The following is a 14,965-nucleotide window of genomic DNA, read 5'->3' on the forward strand; positions in this document are numbered from 1 at the left end:
GGAAAAACCGTTCAACCACCGACCAGATTGCCTCTCTGCGAGTCATAGTGGAACAGTCTATAGAATGGAACTCTCCTCTTATTGTCAACTTTCTGGATTACGAGAAGGCTTTCGACAGTATTGACAGAGCAACATTGTGGAAAATTCTGGCACATTATGGACTCCCTGAAAAGATAGTAAACCTCATTAAGGAAATGTATGAAGGATCAAGTTGCAGGGTTGTACATGAAGATCAGCTGACTGACAGCTTTGAAATTAAGACTGGTGTCAAGCAGGGATGCTTGCTCTCTCCATTCCTGTTCATCCTTGCCATTGATTGGCTAATGAAGGAAACCTCCAAAGGGAGAAGAAATGGGATACAGTGGACCCCCTGGACACAGTTGGATGATCTGGATTTTGCAGATGATCTGGCTCTTTTGTCCCACACCCAGGACCAGATGCAAACAAAAACCACAATTATAAACAGCCTCTCGGAATCAATTGGTCTAAGAATACACCCTGCAAAGTCAAAGGTCTTGAGGATAGGTACGCGTCAAAGGGAGCAGATCAAAGTAAAAGATCAGGAACTCGAAGATATAGACACTTTCTGCTATCTCGGAAGTATAATTGACAAGGATGGAGGCACGGAAGCAGAGGTGAAAGCACGAATAGGAAAGGCACAGGCTGCATTCACATCTTTGAACAGAGTTTGGAGAACTAAAGATATCTCCCTTCAACTAAAGCTAAGACTTTTCAACTCAAACGTGAAGTCTGTCCTACTGTATGGATGTGAAACTTGGAACGCATCACAGGCATGTATAAGGAGGGTACAGATTTTTGTAAACAGGTGCATGCGTAAGCTACTCAGAATAAAATGGATGGATAGAATAAAAAATGAAGAAGTATGGAAAAGAACACAGCAGAAACCAGTAGGAGAGGATATAGGAAGAAGACGATGGAGGTGGATTGGACACACGCTTAGAAAGAATGACTCAACTATAACAAAGAAAGTATTGGACTGGAACCCTCAGGGCAGAAGATCAAGGGGAAGGCCACGAGGAACATGGAGAAGAATTAAAGAAGCTGATATACAGAGAAGTGGTAAGACCTGGAATGAGATAAAAAAGTTGGCTCAGGATAGAGAAGGATGGAAACTGTTTGTCTGTGGCCTATACCCTGACCCAGGGTGAAAAAAGCAATGATGATGATGATCAATTTGGCAGCAATATTTTGGACCATCTACAGTCGCCTGTACTTTTTTTTTTCCGAAACACCAAACAACAGAGCACTACAGTAATCTAGCTTTGAAAATAAAAGAGAAATGACAAATCTTTAGATAACATCCTCAGAAAGGAACTGTCAAATAGATCCAATTTTTTTAAACTGACATATTTATGATTGGATTATTGTCTTAATTTGGTTGTCCATCGACAGTTCCGAATCTAAAATGCTCCAAGATTTTTTACCTTGTCAACAATATCTATTGATAGCTCTTCTACTTTCAATTTCTTCTCCTTCCAAAATCTTCTGTTCCCAACATAAATCACCTCCATTTTGTCGTCATGTTCCAACCCATCCAACCGTTTACGCCCAGTACATATTTTTCATATGAACTTGTGTCATTTTGTAAGTATTTGGTACATTCAGATCCAAACAATTGGGTGTCATCAGCATATTGGTGGTAAGATAGGCCAAAGCCCCTGATAACCTTTGAATGCCAATGCAATTTTATCAGAACATAAAATTACCTGAAACTGTTTGAACACAAATCACCCTTTGTCAAAATGATGGAATTATTGGGAAAAGCATGGAGAGCCTGAAGACTAAAGTCGTGGATAACTGTATTATTCCCTTGGTTGCAAACTGGCCATGACATACTCTAAAACAAAATTATGAAAAAGAAAGCTATGTATCATTGTCCTATTTTATCAGTAAACATAAAAATAATTTAGAAAAGTTACATCAAATAAAACATAAGAGCACGACACATCTAAATTTCCAGTTTTAAATTCAAGGTTTGATGGCCAAATATATTTTAAAAGTCCACCTGTCATTTACTTTTACATTTATAAATAACACACTGATGATCAGGTTTCATTGAAAAATTTGAGGAAATTCTTTGAAACTAAAATAAATACAATATATTTAAATAAGCAAATGAAATTTTAAAAAAAAGAATAAAAAATAAATAAATAAATAAAAGTAATGATAATAATATGATAAAATGATCATGAAGATGATGATGATGATAATAATAATAATAATAATAATAATAATAATAATAATAATAATAATAATAACAATAATAATAATAATAACATAGCTTAACAACAATAATAGTATTGTTTTTGTAAATGAGGACCATGTTAATACCTCATCCGTTAATAATAATAATAATAATAATAATAATAATAATAATAATAATAATAATAATAATAATAATAATAATAATAATAATAATAATAATAATAATAATAATAATGATGATGATGATGATGATGATGATGATGACGATGATCATCATGATAAAAACAACTATAATAATAATGACAAAAATAATAATAATAATAATAATAATAATAATAATAATAATAATAATAATAATAATAATAATAATAATAATAATAATAATAATAATAATAATAATAACAACAATAATAATAATAATAATAATAATAGTAATAATAAGAATGATAGTAATAAATATCTTAAAATCATTAATTTTTAGTCTACTTAAAATGTTTTAATTTACATATATGACATTAATATATTTTTAAGAATAAATCACAGTCAATTCATACCCCCCCCCCCCTCCTCCCCTCCCTTATAAGACATTATTTTGGCGACATTCTAACTTACCGCTTGAATTGCAACCAAGGGTATAATAATAATCATATCTAGGTGCAAATGTTTCATCTTGAAATGCTTGCATAAAACTCTGAGAAATAAAAATAAAATAATAATTTACAGAATGGGGCTTTTTTTGTGTGGCGGTTATTTACCTCATTTTCTATTTGTTTTTTAACCTCAAGAATGAGAGACATCCAAAATTTGACGTAATTATGTAGCTTCTCATTTTTCTTCTATTTGTTTTATAAATCTAATTATTTTGACGTTTTTTAATCTATTTTTGTTGGGTTTTTTGTTTGTTTAGCTTTTGTTTCATTACATGCTCATCTTTTTATATGAATGAATCCACACTCAATCTATATAGATATTGGCCTTGAAATAACATAATGTCGGCAGTTATAATAAAAGACAATTGTTTGACATCCATGTTGCAAGTCATGTTATAATTGTTTGTGATTTACTTTCTTTTCTTTATCAATTTTCTTTAAAATTTATTTTCTGTTGTTATTTCACTTTATTATTTTCACTTATGGTCTGATTAATTATATTTGATGTATCCATGTTATTGATTTTACTTTGTTTTCATTTGTTGACTGAAAAATCTAAGTTAATTTATTATTTTTATTGAAAATTGCCTTTTAAAAAACCTTGAACTTGAACTATAATGAATTTCCATTTGACTACGCTTATTATTCTGATTTTAATAGTTCCTTTCTTGATTCCGATAACACATTTAGTATCAATGATAGCAAATTTGAAATAATAAAGAGGTGTGAAAAACCAAATGCTCTAGAAAATATATTGAAAATAATATTTTATCATTACAACAAAAGATAAATTTAGAAATTTCAAGTGGTTCAAAATTATGCTGCTTGGTTAATATGAAATAAAAATGACAAATTTACACCAGCAGCCCATCTTTATTACAAGCTTCATTTATTATCAGTATCACTGAGCGTCAAGGCTGTCTTAAAAAAGACATTTTAAACATTTATGATCCTTAAAAAATTGAGATGAAACAGCACTGGAAAAATTCAAATGAAATCAAAAGCATAAAATGTATCAGCAACTCTTTAAATTTTCAGCACACCAATTAAAAAAACAAAAACAATTTCAGAACTCCCTTCCAAGGATGTTCTGATTCCCTGATATTGTCTTGTCTGAGATTTCTTTGAGAGTAAAGTGCTTAGTAAAGGAGCTCTATAGAAACTTCACATAGTAATGTTTATCATTATAATCATTATTATCTTTTCAAGATTGTACACATTTGAAAGTATTGCTTTTATTTTGGGACATAAGGTACTTAATCAACAAAGGAATTGTCAAATTAATTTATTTTTAAATTACTTACTTTGACAGATCATTATATGACAATGCAGCCAGCACGACCACAACAAGATCAGCTTGCATCCAAAAGCGTTCGACCTGTTGCAACAATTAAAAAAAAACAACAAAATGGATCATAAAGATAAAACATGCAAAACTATGTCCTTCAGAGCCTTAAGACCCATAGAGCCGGAGTTTATCCCAGTTCTGTAACGTGAAACAGAAATTAGCAATTGCTTGCTACTCTTAGGATAGGGTGCTAAACTATTGCAAGACGCTAGACTATTTCCACTATATCTAACAGACCCAGCCACCCATTTACTGCTGGGTAGACATAGGGGTTGAGAAAAAGTCTCGACTGCACCCGGGATTGATCTTGGTTCCGTTGCGTGTGAAATGAGTGCTCTACCGACATAATTTGGAAATCTCTTTTAAAATAAAACACTTTATCTGAATGAAATGTTGCCAAAAACTTTTTTATAGCATTGGTTTTCTCTTTTTAGCAAATCATCTGAACCATTGTTATCTGCAAATTGCTGTATTTCTATTAATGTTTGCAAATTTATGGGGGTCAATATCTAATATTCATTTGTTTCAGTGTGAATTGAAAAGAGAATAAGAGAGTAAAAAGTAGGTACATAATTATTTTACATTTTAACAACACTGTTACATCCAAACAACAGAACTTCAATATTATTTTTTAATTATTCAGAAAAAAAACCCAATAAATAAATATATGAATGAGTCATTTTATGAATAGTAATAATAAAAAAAGAATAAATAAATAAATAAGTACAAAAATAAACAAATAAATAATAAATGAATGAAAAGGCCTACTACTTCTCTCAAGTTTTACATACATGTAACCCACAGTCTCAATCTGGTAGTATGTTGGGATGAAACAGTCACCAACAATTTATATTGAAGCTGGAGAGAATTTCCATATTTGAGGGATTTTTTCATTTGATAGAAATATCATCTATCTTTTAAAAATTACACATTACATTAATTTAAACGTCATCATTTGAACATAAAATTCCAATATCCAGTATCTTGTCCACCCTGACATAATACCAGATAAGGGAGTAGATTCAAATGTGTATAATACTAAATAATAACAGATACGCGTTCAATAGTAATAATAATGGTTACAACACAAACATTTTATCAATAAATCAATTACCACTTTGAAGAAAAGAGGATTTTTTATATCAAGATTTGCCCTCCATGCGGAAAAAGCTGACATAAAATATAAGCATCTGCAGGAATGTCAGTAGGACACTTCCCAATGTAGTCTTCCACCTGTAGAGAAAAAAGAGAAAAAAAAAATACAATGCTTCTATCAGAATAAAAAAATTCTTTTGGATAGTATAGATTATATAAAAAATAATTGAAATTGGAATTTAAATGGGACAAATAAAATCTTTAAGCATTTCTTAGAATCTAAATTTGTGAAATAAAAATATATAAGAAGAGAAAGTTTAGCTTTTTGAAACATTAATCTATATGACTTGAGAATATAAATCTATGAGTATATGAATTTCATAAAGAATTTCGTTTATCTTTTTGTCTTAAATTTTTCAACAATAATTCCGTATGAAATCGGATTGAGATCAAATAAAATAAAAAACTGGGAAATCTCACAATACTCTCAACTAAGAATGTGCTTCTTACCATAGATCTAACATAGCATAAAATATTCTGAATAAGAGCAAATAATCATCAACATACATTAAAAGGTCGTTTACAACTCATAACTGTACAATTCAGGGAATCACATTGAGAGCAATTGAAAATGCTTTCTAGACTTCAACATAAAAATTATTTTTTTTAAATATAAAGGAAAAGCTAATTTAAAATATTCTGTCTTCAGTCTAGACTTGAAGCACTCAAATAGTATGATCGCTTCTGGTAAAGACCAAGAGAGAATTACTGATTGATGGTGCTGCAAAGTAAAACATACCAACTTAAAGAATAGTCACTGTCAAAAGTTACGCATCACCAAACTCAAAACTGGAGCATGAACATCTATTTTTCTGTTTGCAATCCATTATTTATTTATAGAATTATTCACAAACAGACATTTTAAAACCGAAAAATTAGAAAATGTTAATTGCAGTGTAATTTATTAAAACTCCAAAACCATAACAATGCTAAATAAGGAGGGAGCTGAAGGAGGGAGGAGAAGAAGAAGAAAAACAAGAGGAAGAGTAAGAGCCTACTTGAAATACATACCTGAGAATTATAACAATAGGGGATATTATTGAAAGCACTGCTATCATCCATGACAAGTCTGTTGACACATGAGACATATATGCTCTGCAAACCACATTGGATGAAAAAGAATAACAAACCAATGCTTAAAAATATATTCTATGATATTTAGATTTAAATAATAATATATAAATTACAGGTTCTAGTTTCAAGAACTGTTGATTATATGCAATCACATTACAGTCACGTTTTTTCAATCTGAACACCTCTGTGCCAAAAATTTTGTCTGTATTACAGAGACATCTTGGTTGTGGAATCCCTAAGATGTACAAATAAAGAAGAAAATCTGTCCCTAGCCCACCTGTCCGGATATTGAGACATCTGGATTGTGGAATCCCTAAGATGTAAAATAAAGAAGAAAATCTGTCCCTAGCCTACCTGTCCGGATAATTGAGACATCCACCGGATAGTGGAGTTCCAGATAAGAGAGACGCGACTGTACTTTGGTTGGTGCAGAATTTTCCAAAGATGGAGGACTACTCTCAATTCAGGCCAGGGAAATTGTTCTTACAGCAAATCAGTCCATCCAGCAGCAAATGAGTAGCTAGATCTACTTCGATCTAGAAAAAAGTACTAGTCATTCCACTGCATCGTTATTGAATCAAATGAGATCTCACATTTGTTTCGGACATGAGACTCACTTCACTTACTGATTTAAATGAGACATTCTGTTAGATCCAATGGTGAATATCATAATATGTAATCAGTGATGTGAGAGAGAGAGAGAAAGAGAGAGAGAGAGAGAGAGAGAGAGAGAGAGAGAGAGAGAGAGAGAGAGAGAGAGAGAGAGAGAGACAGACAGAGAGAGAGAGAGACAGACAGAGAGAGAGAGAGGGGGGGGGGAGGGGGGAGGGGGGAGGGGGAAGGTGGAAGAGGATATTTATAGACACCTACTTCAAACTTGCTATAAACCCTTGTCCCGTGTGATCCTTCAACTAAAGTAGAGACAAAATGTAAAAAAAACATCAAATTGATAATTTCCAAATGTTAATAAATCTATTTTCAAATCTCGTATTCAGACCTAATGAGTAAAAGATCTTTCTTTTTTTTTTAATATTGGGAGACCTCCAGAATCATCATAGACGACTTACTAGATGCTCAAAATTGAATTTCTGGATTGAATCTATAGGATTTTTGAGAGAATTAACAAAGTGACACTGCAAAAAATAAATAATAAAAATTACATATTTCTTACTATACAAACTTAAATTCACTCTTCATCAGCTCTATCCACTTGACATATTAAAATATGAAGGCAGTGAGTCAAACATCTAATTTGTCACCCTGATTACACAAGAAAATATTTCAAAAGATAATTTCCATTGAAATTATATATCTAATGATCATCATGTAGACGACTAAGGCTTACTTTTAATTTTCTTGTACTAGAGAGACGGATTCTTAACGTCTTTAATCTGTCAGTATAATATGGTTCTGATTTTTCTTTTCATCCATATCTTTTAATATTTTCCCAATAGATTGAAGGATTCTTATTACATAGTTACCATATTCCAATTCCATTTTTCTTACAATGCGTTCACAAAGTGTAAGAAAAATGCTAATATCCAAATACATAGAAGTTTCTTAATGTAAAGCAGTCAATCTGTTTACTTTATTGATACATGTTGACATATGTACTAATCAAAGACAATTTCCAAATCTCTTTTGGAATTGGCGGAATGCAAAATGCCCCATTCATCAACATATACATAACATATTTGTATTATTATGGTTAAAAAATTTGAATCAGGAGGATAAAATATAAATGTGGATCCAAATTTTGCCTACTTAAAACCTCTATGTACTCATGACCATTGCTCAATGACACCCTTTTTATCTTTTTATATTACTTCTCTCTGTGACAGTAACAATAATAAAGACATTTGAAATTAGTTAAATGAAGATCTGAAAATGTGTGTATAAAGCAGTGCTAGACAAAGCCTTTGTCTGGCATTGTTTCATACACACTTTTTCGTATCTTTATCTTACACCAGTGCCTGCTCCTTAATTTCTAAATTTGAAATTAGTAGTGCTGAATCTAATCCAATCATTTTAATTTTCTTGTCCAATTGTATTTTCCAACTACATTCCAGTACAACATACTCTTTGTCACTTACCTAAATCAGTATCAATGCTGGCTGCCTCTTTATTTTTAAAATAATAAAAATATAAATACAGGCGGAAGCTTACAGTAAAATGTCTGGCCGTTTCCTAAGTTTAATCAAAATAATCATTTGGACGAAATATTCACGATGTGTAGATATTCTACCAACTTGCCTGCAACAGCAACATAGCCATAGTTTTATCTTATTCAGTGATGGCTCTATTTATAGTTGAAGACCTGGTGATTTTTCCAGTTGTGCATTAATCTGACTAAACTTATTCCCAGTCTATAATATGTCAAAATTTTTCAAATCATCTTGTCCACTCAAAGTGAATGGGAAATTTTAGTTGAAAATACTCTGGGATAAAAAAAAAATCGAATGTTTTCTCCAAAGGCTAACGTGCAACTGTCACTGTCCATTTTGAGCTACAGAAATAAAGATAAATGCACTCATTCAGCAATCTGACGTTATGGGAAAGTACTATCAATTAACAAGGCAAAGTGTAAGAATATAAAGCGAGGAATGAAAAAAAGAAATGTCATACCAGGTCCCAAGTTCCATACTCTTTTCTGAGTAAATGCTTTATGAATCCATGGAGAGTTCTCTGATCTCCCCAAGTCCATCTAGCCTTTTGAGTAAATGATGCAACTGGTAGGTATATATAAGGCAACAGGCCAAGTAAAAAGGCGATAGTGATGCTCATGAGAATTCTGAAAGAGATTAACTGATAAAGAACAGAAACAAATGTTAGATTTCAAATTAGAGAGCAAGCATTGGTGTAAGATAAAGATCTGAAAAAGTGTGTATGAAACAGTACATGACATAGCAGGAAAGAAAAATAAAAGAAAGAAAAAGACATCGAGAAAGACTGATTTTTTGGGATATTTTTTAAAATTGTATTTTTCTGTCTTGCTTTGTCTGGCACTGGTTCATACAATGATTCAGAACATGTAAGATAATGCTTTATGATTGAATATATCTCGAACTTGTACAAGGCTTGAAATGCAATCACTTATACTACAGAGGCTTCCTTAGATGATGGTAATCCAGTGGAACAGATTTCTATATCAAAGCTATTTTCTATGCACTGCGTGATGTGGTGGTACAGTTTTGGACACAACACAACATAAATTAAATCTGGGGGTTTGAATCAGGGATTAGGCACTTTGAAGGTAAGCCCTTAAGAAGGGTATTTTGCACACAAATTCCTCTGACTACCTAGCAGTGATTGAGTAACTGGGCCTAATAGACTGGTGAAATGTACTTTACAATAGACTATAAAACTACCCAAATGGTAGCAAGTTGTTTAATATTAAAAAGGCCACGATAAACTCGGGCTCCATGAGTCTCATGGACTAAAAAGCTACACATTGACATCTTTGTTCAGTTTCAGCAATCTCCCCAATATGCCACTTTTCATCACTATTGTTAAACATGATTCAAAAAAAAAAAAAAGTGGTTGGTGGGAAGTGAAGTTCGACACTAAGGAGGCTCTTTAAAAAATGTGATAAATTTTCTTAAAGTAATGTATACAAATATAATGTATAAGTTTAAAAAGTATGAAAACATTGCTGATTTTAAGAAAATAACATCCATTGCTATGGAAATGGCTGCCATCTTGGGAAAAAAACTAAACTTTTTGTTTACATAAATCGATTAACTTTAACTTTTTTGTGTACATAGAAAAATGAATTAAACAATGCCTATTTTTACTCTATTGATTATAGGTAGCCCATTGCATGCAAAATGATTAAAGCGCGATATTTTCTCACTTTGCACATTTAGGCATAGCAAGCATTATTTTTGTACATCTTGTCTTAGGTATCCAAGAAGTGAATTTTCAAGTTCTCAAAATCCAGATTCAACCCTGACTGTGATCTTAAGTGAAGACCAATTTATCTTAAAATATATCTTTAAAATTTTTTAAAAAATTACTAATTCAAACATTGGAATAAACTCTTTATTTCAAAAGTTATATTAAGAAATAAATCATCACGAAATTAAGAGATAAACATATGATACCATTTTACAAAAAGAAAGAGGATACTGTAAATTCTTTTCAAATCAAACTTTCATTATTATTTTTTTGTCATTTATTATCTTTCATGAAAGAAGGACTGTATAAAAAATTTAGATAATATTACCTTGTACTTAAACACGTGAATCAAAGCATATGGCACAAGGAAGATGAGAAACAAAATGCTAGTGTGTTGATTTGACAAACAGAGTCCGCATAAAAATGAACCAAGTAAAAGAATCTGTTAAAACAAAAAATATAATGACAAATTCTTTAATAAAAATCAAATCAGCATAAAAAGTTTCAGACAAGAATAATAAAAACTGTATAATTCTGGTCATCTCTACATTTAATCAAAAGCAATCAATAAAGTACATGGTTGCTGCAAACATCGGCAATCATTTGTCCATTCCTCTGTCATGACGTCTCTTCAAGAGCTTCTCATTCACCCATTAACTATTTGCTTATTAACGATTCCTATATAATATGTCATTTATTATAATCCTTTACCTCTCATCCCTTCAATAATAACAAAAACAACCATAACAATAACAACAATAATAACATAGCAGCCAACTTTTCAAAGAAATAAGATGGGACATCACAACACACAATACCATCATGATACAAAACAGTAGTATGTTTGCATTATTATATGATATAATCTAGATTTAGAGCTTTCTATTTTCCTTGCTTTAAATTGCTAGTCAAAAAAGTATAATCCTGAGAAATGGGTTATGGGTCAACTGACCGAATGTTTGCTTGAGGGGGCGGCTTTTTGATTACTGACTGAGCACCTGGGTATATGACCAGAGGCAATAGTAAGTATCGAATTCAGAGATCTCACCTTGATTCAATTAATTGAGATTGATTGCATGATAACAACTGGTCAGTGACTTGTCATAAATTAAAACCTGAAAGGGATAGTACCTTTCAACAAGAAATAAATAGCATGAACAACATTTGCCATTATCACACCCTAAAATTTCATTGGTCAATCTCGTGAATAGTGTTAATCAAAAAGATCCACCCTTTCTCCTGCTAATACGTGATATGGAAATCTTTCAATAACTAATGCGAGTGTCCATCATGCCTTGGGCATCCCTTTGAAGCTATAAACAATGGACCAAGGAGGTACACTCAGTCCACCTGCTCTGGATAAATGTAAGGGATATTTCTATACACATAAACAGTCCAATTTTTTCTCTTTAAAATTTCTCAAATTGTCAAATCAGGACATTCCTGATTTCATATGGACAGTAGGCTGCTATGTAATAATAATAATAATAATAATAATAATAATAATAATAATAATAATAATAATAATAATAATAATAATAATAATAATAATAATAATAATAATAACAATGATGATGATGATGATGACATTTCATATCGTACTGTAACCTTGAGTATATCAGACTCTTTGAGCTTAAATTACATTGGCTATATTAATTCAAAAATAAATAAATAAATAAATAAATTAAAACATAAAAACAAAACATATCTACTGAAATCAAAATCTAAACAGGTAGGTTTGAGTGAACACTTAAAAATTGTCAAAGACTCTTTTTCATGCATGCTCTGTGGTATGACATTCCACACAAAAATGAATGAGGGATCTCATTTCAACTTTTATGTGTATGCGAGGGACAACTAATTTTGTGGTATTACTGACCAAACATAAGAGACAAGGTTTTTAATATCTTTCAGCTCCTAAAGAAGGAGAAGCTGTATCTTAAAGGCAACAATAAACTATTACCGAAATTACTTGACAGTCAATACAGGTCATGAAGCAGAAGTCAGGCAGAATCACACCTACATCTCATGAACATTAGTCTGATTGTTCTCACTTATCCATTTCTTAACATATTGATTGCACTTATCTGATACTCTTTGCAAAATCTTGTATAAGAGATGCAGTTTAACTGTGTATCATCAGCATATGAAGGTAAGACAGACTTACATTGCAGAACTGGTGAACGTATTGAACTCTGTGGAATCCCACAGTCAAGAGCAATCTTATCAGATCTATATTCACCCAAAATGGTTACTTGTCTACAATTATCCAGATGTGACCTGAACCAATCAAGCGCTGCAGCAGACACTTCATATGTAATTTCAAGAAATTTGAGAAGATAGTGATCAATTGTGTCAAAAGCAGAAAATAGGCCAAGCAAATTTAGTAGACTAACCATTTTTTACAATAGATCATTAACAACCCTAATAAAAACAGTTTTCGTTGAATGATGGTGCCTGCAAACAGATAAAACAACATTTCCTGTCATCACTGTTTTCATACAACACCTGTTCCTGTATATGTGACACAAATCATGTTGAAAAACATTCTATATATAACATTTAAGCCCAAACCACGAGTTTTGTTTAATACTTAATGCAAGAAATTCCATTCAAAAATGCAGCATTTATCTGCTGGCTCAGACTTCAATTACATAAATAAATTTACTGCAAGTTAGATTCATACAACTCACCTTATTAGATTAATCAGGGCTGCCAGGCAGGTTTGAAAAAATCCGCTCTGACTAGACGTGGCATCTCTTGGACGCAGACGCCAATTTAATTTCAGAAATCACTATGAAAACTTAATTTTAGGTGGGGTATATAAAAATGATTAGCATTTCAATTTAAGCTCTTAAACTAGAGAGTGAGAGTAGATAGAGGCATTACTTTGGAGAAGAAATACTTAAAACAAACTAAGCAAAGTCAATTTAAAAGGCACCACTCATCCTCCAAATGAAATGAAAGCGTACCTTGTGCTTGTCCTCTCTTGAGCAAGTACAAAGATCAACAGACTTGAGCATCAATAAAGAAACCAATAAATTGTTGAGGGAGAACACTTCTGTACTGACAGACCAGTACCATGTCAGTCGACTGAAAGCAAAATAACCCGCTCCCATCAAAGCAGGTCCAATTTGGTCTGTAATTCTTAAAAACATTAAAAATAATAATTCAAGCAATAGATAAATAAAAGAAATACACATGGCTGTGAAAAAGTGACATAGTTTTCAAAAAAGCATATGAAATATGCGACACATAACAGACAGACAGCAAAATCACTCAAAATATGGAAGTTAGATACTTAAATTACTATTTTCCAGGGCATTAATAACTCAAAAGAGATTATAAAAGCTAAAAACGTTTAAATGAAATACCGGAAAGAGGCAGATACAGATACCAGGGGCCGTTTTGATGAACGTGGACTAGAGCTTAGTCTCTGACTATCTCTGACTTTTGTCAATGACATGAAAAAATCGGATTTCATGTGAGCTGACTAAGCAAGTCTGGGACTAAAATCATGGTACCTTCGGACTAAGTTTGACCAAGTTTTAGTCATTTGCTGAGGCAAGACTTCATGCTTTAGTCTGATTCTAGTTACTGGGAGACGTCATAGTGTCAACAAGATAGCAGCTATTTTTAGATTGAGTGCGCTTCGATTCAGAAAGAAAATGCGTTGGTTACGTATGTCAGAGGCAAAAAGTGTCCTGTTGCCATTGACACTGGCTTTAAAAAACTATTAGGTAAGTTCTGATCGTCAAAAGAACACATGTTTGTGAGGAAAAACTAAAAAAAACTGAATCTACCGGCTCGTGAGTTGAGATTGAACAAAAGGCTCAGAAATCAAAGGGTTTGTGTCAAAGAATACCCCAAAAAAAGTGATTAGAAAGTATAGTGGAGACAAACGTTATTCTGTTGACATTGCAATTGACTGAAATAATGTGATAATCAGAACACAGTTTCTCTTTTGTGTAATTATTTGTTATTTTTTTGGTTAAATCTATTTGAGCTTCAATCTCTGTGTTCGTCGTCTCAATGAAACTGCCATTGGCCTAAATATAGAACTGACAGTGGACGATGGACATCATTGCATTCTATAACAGTCGACAGTCAATATCACATGTGTTGCTAATTTCCTCTTTGGAAGTCTTTTGCTTTGTAACTATGACAGTGGGTGTATCTTACCTGCCCTCATGTAGTCGAGAGGTGATGTTACCCACACAAAATAGCCAAATTAGTCACTGTCCTTACAACGCCCACTTCTAGGCAAGAGACTAGTTGGTCCGAGACTAGAAACGTTCATGAAATTCGATTTTTTAAAGACACTCGCTTTGCTTGGGCTTAAGATTATCTAGTCATTTACTAGATGAGTAAATTACTAAATTGCGTTCATGAAAACGGGCCCAGGGAAAGTGAGAACAAGAATAGGAAATAGATAGGTAGATTGACATATATATATATATATATATATAAATATATATATATAATATAAGAGAGAGAGAGAGAGAGAGAGAGAGAGAGAGAGAGAGAGAGAGAGGGGGAGAGAGGGAGAGAGAGAGAGAGAGAGAGAGAGAGAGAGAGGGGGGGAGGGAGAGAGGAGAGAGAGAGAGAGAGAGAG

The 14,965-nt window shown here is 32.3% G+C and overlaps 1 protein-coding gene across 1 annotated transcript in view; it reads right to left on the minus strand.

Annotated features, from left to right (window-relative positions):
* LOC144957060 (protein O-mannosyl-transferase TMEM260-like) overlaps window positions 1-14,965 on the minus strand; it is a 36,321-nt gene that overhangs the window by 15,885 nt on the left and 5,471 nt on the right. Inside the window, 10 exon segments of the mRNA XM_078888027.1 lie at window positions 1,728-1,858; window positions 2,839-2,917; window positions 4,181-4,254; window positions 5,339-5,386; window positions 5,388-5,457; window positions 6,391-6,474; window positions 7,324-7,364; window positions 9,079-9,258; window positions 10,679-10,792; window positions 13,323-13,497. Coding sequence (XP_078744153.1) covers window positions 1,728-1,858; window positions 2,839-2,917; window positions 4,181-4,254; window positions 5,339-5,386; window positions 5,388-5,457; window positions 6,391-6,474; window positions 7,324-7,364; window positions 9,079-9,258; window positions 10,679-10,792; window positions 13,323-13,497 — 996 coding nt within the window.

Source organism: Berghia stephanieae, chromosome 1, assembly GCF_034508935.2.
Source record: "Berghia stephanieae isolate SIO BIC M18660-M18661 chromosome 1, UCSD_Bste_1.3, whole genome shotgun sequence".
Classification (NCBI taxonomy): domain Eukaryota; kingdom Metazoa; phylum Mollusca; class Gastropoda; order Nudibranchia; family Aeolidiidae; genus Berghia; species Berghia stephanieae.